Source organism: Plecotus auritus (genome assembly GCF_963455305.1).
Source record: "Plecotus auritus genome assembly, chromosome: 6".
NCBI classification, from domain to species: Eukaryota; Metazoa; Chordata; class Mammalia; order Chiroptera; family Vespertilionidae; genus Plecotus; species Plecotus auritus.
The window spans coordinates 138,506,898-138,526,332 of NC_137773.1; the positions used below are offsets into that span (position 1 = coordinate 138,506,898).

Sequence of the window (19,435 nt, forward strand, 5' to 3'; positions counted from 1 at the left end):
GCAGATTATGTTTAGTTTCATTCATTAGCAGTGAGCTCTTGGGCAAGTTACTTACACTATATAAGTTTGTTTGTTAATTCCCCAAATGTGGATAATAATGATGGCTAATTTGTAGGATTTTTGTGAGGATTGAAGTAACACATTTAACATTCTTAACCTAGTTTTATTTCATTTTTTTTCAATATAGACTGTCAATAAACACTCTATTTTATTGTTATTGTTTGTATTTTCTTACCTATCCCCAAAGACTGAAAGTACCCTGCGGACAGGGATTGTGTATCATATGTTTTCATAGTCCCCCTACCATGGGCCTCTTGCTTTAATTAATTTCTGCTTTATAATGCCTTTTTATGACTTCACTGAAAATATTTGAAATTTGAATGACAAAGCAGCAATCCCTGACTACTGAAATAGGACTCTATTTCTTTTTTAATAGTGTCACTGACCCAGGTAGTAAGCACAGGCTCTGCCAGTAACTGTTACAAAACTCTCCCGTGACAGTGTGTTGCCTGCTCCTTAGAGGAAGATAAATTTACCAGTAGGGCTAAGGTGCAAACAATGTTGACAATATTCTGTTGTTGGAAACATATGTCCAAGGAAAGATCAGATTTATTATGTTGCCATACAGTTTGAATACCAAGTCAATCCATCACTCATGTTAAAATACAGACTGTTGAGCTCTTCCACCAACAGTGTTCTACTGAAAAGGAAAAACAAGGATTTCTGTGTCGGAACCAAATGGCAGATACTTTAATTTGTACTCCTGTAACACCAACTACCTAAAAATAGTGAAAGGAAGAATAAGGAGTTGGTCATCATTCTACACATTTTAAAATACATTGACTGGATATCATTGCTCTGAAAAACTTCTGATCTGCCTCCTCCAGAGCCAGGAATGTTTGTTTCCTCCTGTGAAACTATCAGCTCAACTCTATAACTTCTGACACCCTCTCTCTTTTGTTAAAATTATCTGTGTATCCTACTTCTTGGCAATTTCCTTCAGTACAAGATCCATATCTGATTTATCTCACATCAATATTAGTTGTAACCCTTATAGGTGCCAGTCGATGGCAGGTGTCCATTGGGATTTGCCTACACACATAGGAAGAGGGATAATTTATTATAAAGATGTAAAGAGAGGTCTTATAGAACCCAATGGCACGGAATATATTCATATCCTAGAAACAGATTGGAGTTGGGTGCATGAGCCCTAGAGAAAATGCAAGATACTTTTTGTCCCCTCCATGTCTCTTCTCTCTTGGCCTCTGATGGACTCATTATTCTCTCCCAATGCAAAGTGATTTTTTTCTACTCCCCAGTCTGCATGTCTGCTATCAGCAACTCATTACTTTACATCTTTACTATTAAAGTGAGCCATCTGGGTTGAGACTGGAATCTTATTATATCCAATTTCAGGTTCCCAAGGGAGAGAATTTGATTGACCCAAGTTGGGTTGGGTACTCACCTCTAACTCAGTCAATCAGTGCCTAGTACAACCATATGAATGTGTAAGTGCATTCCTAGAAAATAGGATATAGTTGTCCAAAAGTGGAAGAGAGAAGAATTCAGAACAAATAACCTTTCCTATTACAACACCTAATGAAATGTCTTTACTTCAGAAATATCTTTGTAACTTGGGTGATGAAAGAATGAAGTGATCTGAATTTACTTCCTGAACTTGATCTTCACATAAAGACATTTATTTGCATGAGATATCTCAGCTGTTTTTACATTTCTGAAAGTATGATGACTTCATTAAATATGCCAAATACTACCCAGAGAAATAACATACATCAAATAGTATTGCAGTAGGATTTGCTAGAATAGGACAAAAAAACCCAAGATATTAGGACATTTTACTAAAACCTGAAAATTCCACAAAATAAAGTGACCTTATTAGATTATATTTAAATATCAGTTTAAGCTTTTCTCAGTCTCCATACAACTTGTTCTTCTTTGTTTATATTTCTATGGGGATTCAAATAGTAAATGATTATACATGTGAGACACTGGTATTATTAATTTACAATGTCTTTTTCTTTTTCTTTTTTCATCTTTTTTTCCTCTCTTAGATCTGTATAAGAAAAGTCCTTCCATCAAAATGTTAGGGTGTTTTTTTTTCCCACCTAATATTTAGGTAGTGGCTGATTCTGTGATTAGAAAGAAAATGAAATGTCATTTTGGTAAAATTTCTTCTAGATTGTTATAGATGTTTGGTTATATAAGTTTAGGTTTTGAACACACTGAAAACTTCTGGCTGCTCAGACGCTGAGACAATTTTAGATCAGAGTACAAAATGAAAATGGTAACCAGGCAACATGGTTCTTGTACAGTTATTAAAAATAAAACATGAAGCTTCCACAATGCAGAATAATTCTCTGACAAGTTCATCTGGCCTTTTCTGTCATTGTCCGGAAAAATGGGTAGGTTCCATTTGTTGAACTGTTCAATACTTTCTATGAATTAAAATCATTATTTTGTAAGATTATGATTGTTAGAAAATTATATACACACATGAATGTAATCATGATAATTTAATATGATTCAAAAAGTTTTTAAACATTTCTGCACAAAAAATTATATATGAAAAATGTTTACAAAATTTACCATGGAAACATAAATCTGACCTATCATTCATTAAGATGACAAGCTTGAATAAACATATGTATACTCTAGCCTTGACCAGTTTGGCTGAGTGAGTTGGGCATCTTGCCCATGCACCAAAAGTTTGCCAGTTTGATATCCAGTAGGGGCATGCAGGAGGCAGTTGAGAGGTGTTTCTCTCTCTTCCTTTCCCTTTCTCTCTCTCTAAAAAAAATCAATAAAAATTATGTACAAAAACCCCATATAAAGTGGAGTATTATTAATTAAAATTTTTGGAAAACTTTCATATGATGAATGACAATTTTCAAAGAATGACACTGAAATGCAATCAATTATGACAACATATTTCAATCTTTATTTTATGTGTCAGAAGACACTTAAGCATGTGATATTATCTGAGTAATTATGATTTATATACCAAGAATAAAAATGTCCAAGTTTGGGGACCTTGTCTTCTGTGTTTCTAATATCCCTCAGACAACTCTCTGGGATTGTGCAAAATGGTTATATGAGTAGTTAAATTGCATAATATTCTAGAGTGGATGTTGACAACCCAGACTGCATGGGATTCACCTAGAAAGGTAAAATTACTGATGCCTAGGCCCATCAGCAGGAACATGTGATGTCTAGGTTCTTCAGTCTGGCTTGGAGTCTAGGTATAGGTTTCTTTTTTAGTTTCATACATAATTCTACTGTGAAGCCATGGGTATAAACTACTGTTCTAGACATAGATATTCTGAAAATACTTGTTTAGAACTGGGGAAGAGTTTCTCGAAAGAGAAACTCACCTGCATAATTATTTGTGGGTTGGTTTAGCACAGTCCTAGGGAATGCGTCAGCAGGCAAAAGCCCTTGGCAAGCACTCCTCTTCTTATCTAAAGGATGTCTTTTATGACAGGCAAGTCTCAGCTGGGAATTCCCTGGCAGATCCTGTGTGATTGTTTTGGATGTCACATGACCTTCTCCAGCTAGGTGATTGGGCCCAGCCTATCTGGGAACTTACTGTTGTGTTTCTTCCTGTATGTTGACAAAGTAATAGAAGCTCAGATGGATTCTTAAAGTTCAAGAGACAGAGAAGAGAAACTCTGGTAGATGATTGATTCTTGGAGGCCTGGTTTAAAAACAATTTAAAAATGAAGGAACTGTCCTGGAATCTACTAAGGTAATCTTTCTCTATAACTAGAACCTGCATAAGGCAGGCTTTAACTCTGAAGGCAGTAGGGGTGCACTGCCACGAAGGTTGTGTGTATGTGTATGTGTGGGTGTGTGTGCATGTGTGTACCATGTATGTACTTTGTTACTTCATCCCACTGGGAGACCTTGGTGACCCAGCGGGAAATTATAAGAAATTTTAAACTTTACATTCTATGGGGAAAAAATCTCTATAATGCAAACAAACAACAAGATTAAACCAAAGACACTGTTCCATCAACAGTGTTTGCAACATACCCTACTATTCTTGGTTTCCTATAAAGATAGTCACTACCATCTATCACATTTCACAGTTTATATTAAGCAAAAGTACCATATGTTTGTCCTTCTTATCTTCTCAGAGAGGTTTTAGAACTGAGAGTTCTTTGAGAGCAGAGAATCGTTTTTTATGTCCAATATATAAAATCCATGCAAAGCATTTAGGCCAAAGCTTCAGGCATAGTAGTCACCCATTAACCGTTAGATCATATTATCATTAAGTTTCCATATCTGAGAGTAGTATGTGATCCTATCTAATAAAAGAGTAATATGCAAATTGACCATAATTCCAATACACAAGATGGCTGCCCCATGTGGACACAAGATGGCTGCCGCAAGATGGCCTGCAAGGGAGGGCAGTTGTGGGCTATCAGGCCAGCAGGGGAGGGCAGTTGGGGGTGACCAGGCTGGCAAGGTAGGGCAGTTAGGTGTGACCGGGCGGGCAAAGGAGGGCAGTTGGGGGAGACCCGGCCTGCAGGGGAGGGCAGTTGGGGGGGACCCGGCCTGCAGGGGAGGGCAGTTGGGGGAGACCCGGCCTGCAGGGGAGGGCAGTTGGGGGGGACCCGGCCTGCAGGGGAGGGCAGTTGCGGGGGACCAGGCCTGCAGGGAGGGCAGTTAGGGGTGACCAGGCCTGCAGGGGAGGGCAGTTGGGGGCAACTAGGCTGGCAAGGGAGGGCAGTTGGGGGCAACCAGGCTGGCAAGGGAGGGCAGTTAGGGGTTACTGGGCCAGTAGGGGAGGGCATTTGGGGTGACCAGGCCTGCAGAGGAGGACAGTTAGGGGCATTTGGGCCTGTAGGGAGCAGTTAGACATCGATAAGGCTGGCAGGAGAAGCAGTTAAGGGCAATCAGGCAGTGAGGCAGGAGAGCGGTTGGGAGCCAGCAGTCCTGGATTGTGAGAGGGATCCCAGATTGGATAGGGTGCAGGCTGGGCTGAGGGACACCCCCCCCCCCCCCCAGTGCATGAATTTCATGCACTGGGCCTCTAGTATATAATAAATTCCAAGGAACAACTTGTTGAAAATATACAATCATAGCAAGGATGGCAAGTAACTCTTATCTGAAAAAATGCCAGATCAGCATTAGCTCCCTAAAGCACTAAGCTGTGAAGGAGATAGAGACTAGGCTTCTTAGGACTAATTATCATGATTTATTGGTGATGTCTGATCTGGTTGTAGTTGTAGGGAGTGGTGACATGAGTCTACTTATTATACCTATTTTAGATAAAGTTATAAATGAGAGATTTGTAGATTACATTTGTGAAAATTAGCTTGTGCTTAGAAGTAGGAATTAAGTTATCTTGAAGGATACTTCTATAATATCTTACTACATGCAAGAGACTGAATATTATATAGAATGGACATATATTTTGGTGACACATATTACATACATGTCTTGTTTTATAAATAATTGTGTTTTACTTTCCTTTATATTTGTTATATATAACTATATATAAAGAATCAGAAAACATGGGTGAGCTAAAAGTAAAATAAATATCACCCATCCTTCAATAAATAACCTACTACTGATATTTGATAAGCAATTATAGATACATATATTATTACTGTAATTACATATAGTAAATATATAGCATTATGTACTTATATATAACATATATAAATATATATAAAATAGTCATACTATCCAAGTATTTTAACTTTTTCAATATGACATACTAATACGAATTCCCAGTTCCTTGGGTATGCTCTTAAAAACTGTAAGTTTCAATCTGTCAGATTCTAATGACTGTATACTATTGCAGCATATAAATATTATTTAAGCATGTGTTTTGGAAATTGTGATGGTTCTACATGTTCCTTGTTATAAAAATGTTGTAGCCATCATCTTCATAACTACTTTTAAAATATTCTATTTTAGAAATTCTCATATACAAAAGTAGAGAGAATTGTACAATGAATTCCCATGATCCAATAACCTAGCTTCAAATGCCATCAATATCTTGCTACTGATGTTTTAGCTATCCCTTTTGAACTTACATTTTGAAGGGACATTTCAGATAAAATCCCAGATATTATATCTTCTCACCTAAAATATTTCAGAAAGTATTTCTAACTAATAAGAACATGTATTTAAATAATCACCATGCTATTATTACATCTAAGAAAATTAATCATTTAGTACTTTATATATCTTTTCTTAAAGATGCATATAATTAGCCAGAGCTGGTTTGGCTCAGTGGATAGAGCGAACTAACAGGTCCAGGGTTTGATTCCAGTCAAGGGCACATGCCTGGGTTGCGGGCTCGATCCCCAGTAGGGGGCATGCAGGGGGCAGTTGATCAATGATTCTCTCTCATCATTGATGTTTCTCTCTCTCTCCTCCTCTCCCTTCCTCTCTGAAATCAATAAAAATATATTTTTAAAAATGCATATAATTATTTCAGGAGGATAAGTACCTTGTAAAATGGGTAGATCAAAGAGTTTTCACCTTTTTAAAATAACTTTTAATACACCATGCTAATATTTATCACAGTCAAGATTGAACAAATTTAGTATCACAGTTGTTATATTCATTGTTACTGGGGAGGAAAGAAATATATGGAAATTTGGAATATCTTGAAAATTACATAGTATGGATGGAGGAAGGGGAAGCCAAGGAAGGCAGATGGGAGGAAGGCAAGAAATTATAGCCATGACAATAGAAACCCGAGCCTGAGAGAATGCTGTAACCTTTATGAGTGATTGGTGCCACTGAGGCAGGCTCTTTACCAAGGTTCCTTACAGAACAGTTAGCCAGCTAAGTCATGGTTACAAGCTGAGCATCATACTGAGGGCAGGGTAGAAGGAAGGAGAGCAGGAGCCTTCCACCACACCTGATCCATCACCTGCTCCGCATTCTGCAGAAGTGGCCTCCAGGGAGATGGGCTCTTCAAGTCCCCACTCCTAAAGCATCCACTAGAGGGCGGGCTTTTTACCCTTCATATCCCTGACTGCATCCTGAGCTGCCCCAGAACAACATAGATTCAGGCCATTAAGCTTACATGGCTGCACATGGCTTAGGAAAACCATGAGGGGCTTTCCCGGATGGAAGGCGGTTGCTTTATAGTGTCTGGAACTGACACTAAACTATGTACATTAGGAAGATCAAAGGAACCTGTCTTGATTCAGCAATTTTAAGAGGTTAGTTGGTTTAACCTTAATACTTCAAATCTTTACATCTATCTGTAAGGTAGGTACTATGATCCTCGTTTTAGATGGAAAAAGGGAATGAATGAATGAATGAATGAATGAATGAATGAATGAATGAAAGAAAGAAAAAGCAAATAAGCAAACAAATATACACTTCAGAAACACAAACAATAGAGACCTAAGTGTAGTATAAGATAAATTACATAAAGTAGCTACGGTAGTAGTTGGCAAAGCAGGATTCACACTCAGCTGCATCTGACTCCAAAGTCAGGACCTTCTTAGCTGAACATTTCATATGCAGTCCCTAGTGTTCAAAGTTTCCTAAATTTCCTCTTCTTGTTCTCTCTTTTTCTCACCTGCGACGTGAGTCTGTGTTCATTTTCTTTTAATTTGGTTAATATTTATGCTCTTACTATGTATGTGCCATGTATTGTTCTAAATACTACCTATGTTCTCCCATGGAAGCCTTCTAACAATCCTGTGGAGGAGATATTATCACTATCCCCACTTTACAGATTTAGAAGCAAACTGGTTAGGTCATTTGCTCAAGGTCATCTAGCTAACAAATAGCAAAGCTAGAAATTGAACCCTATAATTCCAGTTTCAGAGTCTGCTTTTAACCTTTTAACTATTAAACTACTACGGTAATATATGCCATTTATACCTATATGCGTTTCCATATAAGTATACTTAGATTACATAAAATGCCCTGTGATTCCTTGGCAATTTAAAGAAATGAAGAAATGGCATGCATCCTAGCATTATATAATATGCAACATCCCTTTGGAGGCATTTTGTTGAATAATATTGCAAACATTATTTCCTCTAACTCATCCGTAAACACTTCCCATGGGATTTTTATTCTTTGTGGAATAATTTCCATTGCAATAATTCTTATTTGTTTAATAAAAAATAATGGCTGGTTTCCACCACCCTCATCCATGTACTGCATAGCCAGCAAATTTGTGGGTGCATCTGAGAGCCTCGGTTTTTCCCACTAGATCAGTAATGATCTTGCCAACTGATTTATGTGCTCCCAACTTCAAATTGCTTCAATGAATGTTTATAAGACCTGAATTGGGAAGGCCAAGAGGAGTAGGGCTCCCTCTCTCTCCTCCAGGAATGAAAAATTTCTTGAGAGGCAGACAAGGAACTGAGTGCCCACAGCACTGCACAGTGCAGGTAGGGCCTATGCACAGGGTGTCAAGGGAAATGCCACGTGGCACTGGAACCCACCAAAGACATCACACAGCAGGTAGCCCCAAGGGTGAAGGATCCCCAGTTCCTACAAACATACAAAATCCATCCCCTTGAAGGGACTGGAAACCCCAAATTCATGTATAATGGTTAAGTCCATGTACTGTTTCCCATGTTTTCTTATGGACGAATACAAGGTTAAATTTCTAATTGGGATCCACTTTGATCATTATTCAATTATGTCAGAGGAGATCAGCACTCAGATGTGATCTCCAGTTGACCTGTAAGCTGGGCTCAGGCAATCAGAGGATCCTCACCTGCTGTTCTATCTCTGGCATGTGGGCTCCACCCACCTGTTCCCACAGTGGAAGCCATTTCCAAGGAAGTAGCCTTGGGAGAGTAAGGTGTTGTTGAGACCATCTGGACTGAATACAGGATTGAACCCAGTTAAGGCCTCTATATAAAATTTTAAGATTCTGGTGGGCCCTAGCTGGTTTGGCTCAGTGGGTAGATCATCAACCTGCAGACTGAAGGGTCCAAGGTTCCATTCCAGTCAAGGGTACATGCCGGGGTTGGGGGCTCGATCCCCAGTAAGGGGCATGCAGGAGGCAGTTGATCAATGATTCTCTCTCATCATTGATGTGTCTATCTCCCTCTCCCTTCCTCTCTGAAATCAATAAAATATATTTTTTAAAAGGATTCTGGTGGGCACGTGCAGAGATCTACCTGTCTTGTCACACCCAAGACAAGCCTGGTAAGTTCCCTTGCTTATTAAATCTGCCACCTACCAATCTGACTTTTTCTTGGGTCTCTCCTCGCCCTCGGTATACAGGACCAGTTTCAGATTTCATCTGGGGAACACCAAAGTTTGTGAACTGAAAAACTACTCAACTGGTTGCTATTATTAGATATTATTAAAAGGGTAGAATATAGCTAGTGGATTTGAAATGCTACCTTTATTCACTATGATATGAAATTCCAAGGTACAATTGAGTTTATTTCTGGACTTTCTGTTCTATTCCAATGGCCCATTGATCTCCTATTCTTGTGTCAGGACTATTCTTTTTTAAGTTTAGAAAATTTGCCATCTGTATTTATATAATACCTGGTAGGATATGTCCTCCTTTTCCTCACCTCCCTTCTTCAACAGCCCCAAACACTCATGTATACTTGCTCTTCTTGTTCCAAGTACTACTGGTTCTCAATTTTTATATGAACTTTAAGAGCAACATTCCTAACTCTGGAGATAATAAATTAATATTTTTATTAAAATGACATAAAATTTACAAATTAGCTTCAAGGGAGTGGATGTAAAAAGAACCTTAGCTCTGGCTGGTTTGGCTCAGTGGATGGAGCGTCGGCCTGCAGACTGAAGGGTCCCAGGTTCGATTCCGGTCAAGGGCATGTACCTTGGTTGCGGGCGCATCCCCAGTGGGGGGTATGCAGGAGGCAGCTGATCAGTGTTTCTCTCTCATCGATGTTTCTAGCTCTCTGTCCCTCTCCCTTCATTTCTGTAGAGATAAATAAAATGTATTTTTAAAAAATAAAATAAAGGGAACCTTAAATCTCTATTCAAAGACAAAAGTCAATCTGACTCAATGGAGAGATAACTGTGCTCTTGTATTCGTATTTCTTGGTAGCTATTTTACTTGTGATCTTTCTCACATTTTTAAGGGATTTTGTTTGTGTATGTGAAGGTAGATAATTTATCTATGTCAATTTTATTGCCTACTGCCTTCCCTCCTTTGCTATGTTTTTAGTAGCTTTTTCAAGAATATATTCTTAGGAGCCTGAGATAACATTTCTCATTTCAATGGGGTTTTGGCAAAAGTGAGTAACAGTAAGAGAGATGCATTTCTTGATGGTGGGAAAGCTCACTGTCTATCATGACAAGCACACACATCTTACAAATGTTGAAACTATCATAGGTGGTGGGGGAAAGTTGTGGGTGGAGGAGCAGAGGCTCACATAAAGGAAAGAACCATTCTTTAGCACCTGCTGATGGCTGCCACGTGGGCATAGGGTCCATGTTACTAGATCTTCCAATGTTACACGTATGTAAAGCCAGAAATATGGACTTACTTGTGAAGTCTCCTGGTTTTTAAATTAGTTTAAAATATTTTTGATAGTATAGAAAGGACAAGTCCATAGTTTAAACATGTTCCCCAAGCTGTCATTTGCTAACATCTAAGAAACAAATGTTGTCATTCAGACCAGACAGAAGCTGTAACATGTTATATTACCACATGATTGATTTATTTTCCTTATTATGGGTGTATTAGTTTCCTGGGGTGACTATAACAAATGACCACAAATTTGGTGGTTTAAAATAGAAATGATCTTAACAGTTCTAAAAACTGGAAGTCCAAGATCAAGATGTCAGCAGGGCTGTGCTTCTTCTGAAGGCTCTAGGGGAGGATCCTTCTTTGCTTTTTCTGGTGGCTCCGGGTTTCCCTGACTTGTGGCTGCATCACTCCATTCTCTGCCTCCATACTCACGTGACCTTCTCCATGGCTCCTTCTCCCTGTGTCTCTGTGTGTCTCTTATAAAGATACTTGTCATTGGATTTAAGGCCCTCACAGATAATCCAGATGAACTTATTTTGAGATCTTGATCTTAATTAATGTAATTTGTTGTCATAGAGTATCCAAATGTTTTCCTAATAAGGTCACACAAATTTAGGGGGCTAGGACATGGACATATATTTTTGCTGGCCACAATTCAAAATGCCTTAGTAATAGAAAGGTCATAAAACCAACACAGACCTGTTTTTAAAATTGCTGCTCTGATAACATCATCACAGGAGCAGGGAATGTGAGTCCCCCTGCTTCCTCACCTCATCAATATCCCTGTCTTCCCTTCTCTCCCCTTCCCTTCCCTGTTCCCTTTGCCTCCTCCTCTTCCTTTCTCTTCCCTCCTCTTCTCCCTCTCCCCTACACCTTCCTCCTCTCTTTCTCCATTCTCACAGTCTCTCTCTCCACTCTCTCTCTACCCTCCGCCTCCCTTCCTCCCTCCTATCTGTCTTTTCTCTTCTTTTCACTCATTGATATTTTTATTATTTATTCCATTCATATTGCATTCCTGTGATGTGTTAGGAGCTGTGTGGTTCTGAAACCCGAGCGCATCCTTCCTGAGCCAAAAGCAGACCGGAAAGAGCTAAGAGCCTCCCCTTTTACAGGCTACTGAGAAGCAAGCGAAAGGTGCTCCATGCCCTTAGGCTGACAGGGATTCTGGACTTACAAGTGAAGATGTGTGCATTAGCCTGAAATCAGGGCTACTGGTCACTTTCTGATGCCACGTGAAGCTACATTCATATCTGCCAGTCTCCCTTCACCCTGGCCATCCAGGTAGCTGACCCCTCTCGACATCTGATAGATTTCCTTTACACCACACACTTGTGAGAGCCTTGTTCCTTCTCAGCTGGAGAGCTCACTCCAGAGGCACTGCCCAGGGTGAACTATGTGTCTGTGAAGTTCTCCGCTCTTGTCTCAACCACAGATTTCAGGGGGTGTTTAGGGGTGGCACTCCAGTTAAAAGGGGGAAAGAACCAGATAAATACAGTTATATATTTTTCAGCTAAAACCCTGATTGTTATTTCCATGTTGTTCTAAGCTTACTTTCAAAATGATAGGGATGTTGCATAATGTGGACCCAAAGGGACATTTGCTTTAAACCAGTTGTCAGCAAACTCATTAGTCAACAGAGCCAAATACCAACAGCACAACGATTGAAATTTCTTTTGAGAGCCAAATTTTTTAAACTTAAACTTCTTCTAACACTACTTCTTCAAAATAGACTCGCCCAGGCCGTGGTATTTTGTGGAAGAGCCACACTCAAGGGGCCAAAGAGCTGCATGTGGCTCGCGAGCCGCAGTTTGCTGACCACGGCTTTAAACCATCTGGAGATTAAATTCTGATGTTAAATAATCCCCTCTCCCCCAGCCCCCCCAAAAGGAATAATTTTATTATAATAATTTGCCTACACCATATAAAAGAATGATCTTTCTCCTTTGATTTAAATCTGATTCTGTTTCCTGTGAACTGAAATCCTAGTCTTGATGCCTTGGGTTACTTTGAAAAACTTTAATAATTTAATAACACCTTTATTGTGTATCCAGATCACTTTTCTTCTGAGCTCTAGTAGGAATGAGAAAAAGTCTCAATTCACTGTGATACACACACACACTAGTTTAGAGTTACACTAATTTTTGCTTCTCTCTGTGTTGCATCTTGGCAACAGTGTACCTTGTATTAATTCTCCTATTCCTAAAAGAAGATAGGCAAAATCATTAGGCTACAGAAACTAATGAAAAATCAAGGGTAATGGTTAATGGCTGAAGCCCGAGGGAAAGCTTTGGGCCAGTGCATAACAGAGCTCAGTATCTAGAATAATAAAAGGATAATATGCTAATTAGACCGGATGTCATTCCAGATGTCATTCCGGATATCCTTCTGCACAAAGCCAGGGCCAGAGAGAAGCCCAGGTCCCGGGTGCCAGAGGGAAGCAGGTTCCAGCAGCCAGGGGAAGGAAGGCCTACTCTTGCAAGAACTTCGTGCATTGGTCCTCTAGTCTACTAATAAAGCAGGGGTATGAGGAGTGCCTGAACCCAAGGCATTGTGAATGTTTGGCCACAGCGAAGTCTCTTTCGAAAACTTAGATATCCCACGGACAATTTTATTCCTTTTGATTGAAAAACAGTAGAAGGAACCAATAAGAATTAATTTATCTTTCACCATAGCCCCTGCTAAAAGAAGTAAACACATTGTTTGGTCCTGAAAGAAATGTGACTCAGCTGAGGCAAACTGGCACGGACTCACTAAATTGAATAACATCCATTTGACTTCTGCCTCTGCGCCTCTGAATGATCTAAGAGCTCTGTGTCCTAAACCCAGCTTCTGCTGCAGCACCGCCAGCCCATGTAGCCAGTTTTACCATCTTGATTGACTCACCCATTCCAATGCCTACCAGGTACAGGCACACCTGGGAGATATTGTGTGTTCAGTTCCAGACCCAAAGCAGCACTGCTCAGGGAAACACAGAGTGAGAACCCCAGGAAAACCCATCAACAGGCAACTGCATGCTCTCCCCCTCCAGGGTCATCTACAGGCAACAGGATGGCAAGCGAGGGCTCCTGCCATACTGAGCAGAGTACCACGCAAAAGTCTCAACTACAGAAGCAGAGCAAAGACCCTCTCTTCGGAACCAAGGCGAAACTTGAGGCTGAGAGGATGGTAATGCTTATACCTTAACCCAGTGGTCGGCAAACCACGGCTCACGAGCCACATGCGGCTCTTTGGCCCCTTGAGTGTGGCTCTTCCACAAAATACCACGGCCTGGGCGAGTCTATTTTGAAGTGGCGTTAGAAGAAGTTTAAGTTTAAAAAATTTGGCTCTCAAAAGAAATTTCAATCGTTGTGCTGTTGATATTTGGCTCTGTTGACTAATGAGTTTGCCGACCACTGCCTTAACCAGAAGGGCTGGGATTGTTCATTTCCCACCTGCTGAAGTTCAGGATTGGCTCTGGGGCCCTGCTTCTCTAAGTATGGGCAGCATGAGCATCACCTGGAGCTTGTTAAAAATGTAGAGTTTCTCCTGAGAGCCTTGCTTTCTAAAGTGGGCAGAAAGAGTGTCAGCTGGGGCATGTTACAGCGGCAGCCTCTCTGGTCCACCCCAGGTCTTCTGAATTAAAATCTGCATCTTATGGGAGCCCCAGGCAGTTCATATATAATGCATTTGCAAAAGCAAAGCAGTACTCTGTCTACACAAGGGTGGCCAGCAGAAGGAAGAGGAGGAGGAAGCTGAGCCAGTAGGACATGTGAGTGAAACGGACAGGGTTCGAGCTAAGAAAGCCGGCCCTTCATCCACGACTGGCCCCGGTCCATGCAGCCAGCCTCTGTGGTGCCCCTTTTCTTTCCATAAATCTGTTGGTTCTCACTTAGAACAGGGGAACGTGGACATGCTTGCTGCTTTCCCTTCCTTTTCTCTGTTAAATGTTCCACAGTCACCGGCCTGCATGTTAGCCACAAATTGGTCCTTCCTTCATCACTATCCCTCTGTGTGTCCCGCAGACACAGGCGGCAGAGAGAGGCATTTTGAAGTGATAGACTTTCAAAATGATGAGGTTTCTTCCAAAGACGTTTTCCTCTGAGCTGGAGAATGTAATTGCATCCAGGCTATCCTTTGAGACACTTTAAAAGTTCCTATTCTGAGTTTAGTTTGGGGTCCAGACCTGTGACGTGCGACCGAAAAGTTTGTTTCTGAAGCCCCTTTGCGTTCTGTTGAAGACGCTGCTTCCTTTGGAGTGTGTTGTTGGTGTTGCATGGAGAGGGCCTTGGGTGCTGAGATGATGGAGTGTTTCAGCTGCCTGTGGCTGCTGCCTGTGGCTGCATAACAAACCGCCTCAAATGCTGTGACTTAAAAGAGAAATCGCCCCAGTTCTGCAGCTGGGACTGGTCTCAGCTAAATGCTGCTTCTACTGCAATCAGCAAGGGGCTGGAATGGGCAAACAGGTTTTGCTGAGAGGGCTGGGGTCTGGCTGGACTCCGGCTGGACTCCTCTCTTTCCACGTGACCTCACATCTCCCAAACCTTTCAGATCCAGGCAGCTGGGTCCCAAGTAGAATTCTGCAGGGACAAGCCACAGGAGCCTAGGGTTGGCACTCTGCTTGCTTTACCCTGTCCAGTGCCCCAAGGATAAGAACACAGTGCATAAGGAGGGCTACACCCAGGAGTAAAGCTCAGGAATCATGGACCATCGGGGCCACTTGTCACAACCCACCACCCTTGCTCCCCACCAACCCCAAGTTCCCACCCCTTGCACAGGGCAAAGGTGGAGGGGAAAATGTAAGTTGGTCACTAGTCGTCACGTGTACCAGTAAGTGCTTGTATGTTTGTACATAGCCAAGTGCATACATGTAGTGATCGTGGAAACACAGATCCCCCTTTATTTAAGAGTTTTATGTTATCCTACTGAACATTGTCTGGAGGCAGGGTTATGGGAGAATGGTGAGTGGGGGGAGGGCTTCTAGCCAGTTAGATTAATCAATCAGTATCAACATCAAAATGAGATCAGATGCCACAGCCTGATTATCTTAAATCAGTTAACGTGGTGGCTATGAAAGGACAGTCCTCTGGGTACCTGGTCCAGACATCATTTATGTTCTATCATGTCCTGACAATAGCCTGGAAAATGACCCAAGAGATATAAAATACTCTTTTTCATTTTCCCTACAATGCTATACAATATCCTTTTCTTTATAGGGATTTTTCCCCCTTTCCTTTTTTTACTGTCTTGTTTACTTACTTGAAGTTTTCTATTTATAGCAGCGTACTACATGCCAGGCCATGAATTCCGTGCTGGGAAAGTAGTGCTGAATTAAATTAACCTGCCGTTCTCCTCTCACTGAGTTTAGAGTCTGGAGCTTTTTTTTTTTTTTAATGACTCTAAAATTTAGGGAAAACTTTGAATAACTTAAATAATGTGAAAGTAAGTTCATCTTCCTCCATGGTCTTGACCTTAAACTCTAAGTTCCTAGTCTTCCCACTATTACAAACCAGAAACCGAGGAAGGAGGTGGTACCATTTTTATGCTTACAGATTGATGAAAGGAAGACTGAAAGGTTAAGTGTGTACTTGCTCATGTTTACACAACTTAAGTGAGATGACTGGAGCTGGAATTCAAGCCCAGCCCTTGTGATACTGAATCCAGTCGGATTCTCACAGGACCATATGGCTTCATTGGAATAAAGTGGTGCTATCCTAGTGAGGTAGCGAGAGATTTCCTGGGGACCTGGCCTTTCCGGTCTCTGCTCATCTCAAACTCTTTGTGAATAGCATTGAGCTAACATTGACCTCAATTTACCAGTGGCTTCTTCATAAATTTAATTCTACTTTGACTAGAAAGTCAATTGCATACTGGAATATTTCTAAACAAAAGACTCTCAAAATGATATTCACAGGTCAGTAGCTCACATAGGGAGAGATGCAGAATATGGTGAAATTGTTGACTGTGGGCACATTATTATTTCATCAAACCTCTGGTGTCCATCAACAAAATGGGATGATAGTAACTACTGCATAGATTGTTGAGATGCGTAAAAGAATCCATTGTAAAGTCCAGGGTCTGGTCCATAGTAAGCACTAAAATTATCATATCAGTTATTTTATTGGTGTGATGGTGATGATGATATTTATAGAGATGCTTTGTCCCTAGTCTTGTTCATCAGAGATGCAAGGCATGTTGTGAGGACTATATCATCCCTAAGGTCTCTAATGCAGATTTTATTGTGAAAATGTCATTTATAGGCCACACATCTGCCTGAAAGAGTAGAGATATAGATATAGGTTAGCATTAGAATATTGTTTTTCTGATGATGATTTTTTTCTTTGATTGGCACAAAAGAGCATTCAATCTACTAAAACAGAGAAAAACCACAACCAGTATTTTTGTTTTCAAATGTTCCAGCAGTGCCCCACAAGCAATGACCTTTTCATTCAACTCTCTTTAGGGTTTGATGCCTATTTTACATCCCGCACACTTGAAAACAACAGAAGAAACGTCTGGTTTGCTGAATACTGGGAGGAAAACTTCAACTGCAAGCTGACGATTAGTGGGTCAAAGAAAGAAGACACAGATCGCAAATGCACAGGTAATTTCATTCTCTTGGTCCTGTTACCCTACATGGCCAGCACTGAAATGTCTGCATAACTGACAGAAGGAAGCTTGGCTGGAGACAAATTGAAAAAGTAAATTGAATTTTACTAGATTGTTCAGAAAATGGAACAGGAGCATAAGTCTCGGGGGACAAGAGAAGTACAGACAAGATTATTCTTTTCTGCTTGTCCATCTAGCAGTAATTGGCATTTTCATTGATTCTTTGAATTCAAAAGGGGTCGTGTTGCTTTGAATGCTCTCACAGATAAATATTGGTTCATGTTGTAGCCAGGAGTCTGTAGTTATTTTCACAAAGACAAAAATCTCTGACAAATTCCATATCGGCACCTGATTTAACTGCTACCATGGGTGGTATATTTGATTAAGGAAACAAAGGAATTGGGTTTAGAGTAATGAGTTTCAACTGAGTTTCATAACATCGAAGTTAATGACTCACTTGCTATTTAAAATATGTTTAAAAATAGTCATCCAGCCATAAATGTAACCTTGCATAACTATTCCAAATTAAAAATACATGTGTGTGTTATATAAATATATTAGTAAGAAGGAATGTTATACATTCATTCATTGATCCACTCAAAAATCTCATTGAGCAACCCCTTTTTGCAAAGCAGTGTGCTAGGCACTGGTGATCTGATGGTGAACAAACCTGCCAAGGACCCTGCTTTGGTGCCACTTAGAGAATAGTGGGGGAAATCCACATTATTCCGGGATCTCTCTATAAATACATCATTTTAATCTGCAACATGAACATGTGTCTGAGAGCTGTAAGGGTATATAACCAAGGAATTTCACTCATTGAAAGCAGAAACTGTCTCAGAAGACCTCCTGGAGGAGGAGGAGTCACTGGCTGATTAAGGATATGGACAGGGAATACGTCATGTTGGGACGTATGTGGAATGTGGTCTTTATCCTAACAATACTAGAAATCATGCAAGGGTTTGGCATGATCTACTAGCTTACCACCTAGCCCTTTATTTAAACAGCATTTCCCATTCTATACTTCAGTTGCCTTCAAGGTTTGTTTGTTTTTTTAAATGTATTTTTATTGATTTCAGAGAGGAAGGGAGAGGGAGAGATAGAAACATCAATGATGAGAGATAATCATTGATTGGCTGCCTCCTGCATGCCCCCTACTGGAGATCGAGCCTGCAACCCGGGCATGTGCCCTTGACCAGATTTGAACCCGGGACTCTTCAGTCCACAGGCCAGTGCTCCATCCACTGAGCCAAACTGGCTAGGCTACCTTCAAGGTTTGTAATGACAACCTTGAAGTCCCACCAAACTCTAAAAACGCATTCTGTATGCCCAGGAAAGCAACACTCATGTTGGAAATGCTTCCTGTGCTTAGTTTATTTTGTGATATAGCTCTTTGAAAACCCATTCCAAAACATCTATTAATCAGGAATAATATATGTGAAGCATGATACAGAAAACACCGTCAGTAAGTGTGAAGATGTTAAAGTTTAGGCCTTTTCCTCAAGAAGTTTTCTGTAAAAAGTAGAGATAAGATATGAACAGAGTAAAACAATGATACATAATAAATAGGCATAATTGAATGTATAACTCAGTTAATTAGAATATCCTTCTAATAATATTCTCTATGCCATGGTATATAGCATCAGTGTTTTCAGAAATATCCTTGTTTGGGGAAAAAGAAAAAATCAATTTGATGTTGACTAGATCTAAGTGACACAAAGCTTTCAAGTGGAAATTGAACAACAGAGTTTGATGTCTGGATAATTTGTCTATATGACAAAGGAACATCCAAGTATACTAGAAATAGCCATATGATCGATGACAGATTTTGGTTCTTTCTGACATGGAATATTCTGTAGAGTGTCTCGTGGCCATCAGGAATGTTCCACCTGAGATCAACCCCTGGTCCTTTTATATGCTTTAACATAAGCTGTATTATCTGTAGTCATATTTTAGTGCTGATCACCGAGAATCTGGGTTTATAAAAACAAATCAGCTCATTAGGCAAACCACCAACTTTAAAAAATGGAAATGCAAGTAGTTGCATTTTCATATCAGGCTCCATCCATGTAAAAAATCAATGGTCACATTTACTAAATTACCTGTGGTCCCAAATTATTTGAATATTCTCTCCTTTCTCTTTGGTTTGGTCTTGAACTGGCTCTTGTACTCACAGAGGGGAAGGGGAGACCAAAGAAAGAAGCAGACCACTCCAGATTGGTAACTGGCAGGATTAATAAGCAAGGGGACTTGTCTTAGATGCTGCAAGACAAGTAGATCTCTGCACATGCCCACCAGGACCTTAAATGTTTATATGGAGGCCTTAATGGGGTTTAGTCTTGTATACAGACTCCGAAGGTCTCCATA

At 40.4% G+C, this 19,435-nt stretch overlaps 1 protein-coding gene across 7 annotated transcripts in view; it reads left to right on the top strand.

Annotated features, from left to right (window-relative positions):
- GRM7 (glutamate metabotropic receptor 7) overlaps positions 1–19,435 on the top strand; it is an 843,273-nt gene that overhangs the window by 493,214 nt on the left and 330,624 nt on the right. For all 7 annotated transcript variants that reach the window (XR_013960786.1, XM_080671907.1, XM_080671909.1 and 4 more), the window contains one exon: positions 16,923–17,063. Coding sequence is in view for 5 of the 7 variants with exons in the window: in XM_080671907.1 (XP_080528033.1) it covers positions 16,923–17,063 (141 nt within the window). In the remaining 2 variants the exon portion in view is untranslated. The remainder of the gene's footprint in view (positions 1–16,922; positions 17,064–19,435) is intronic.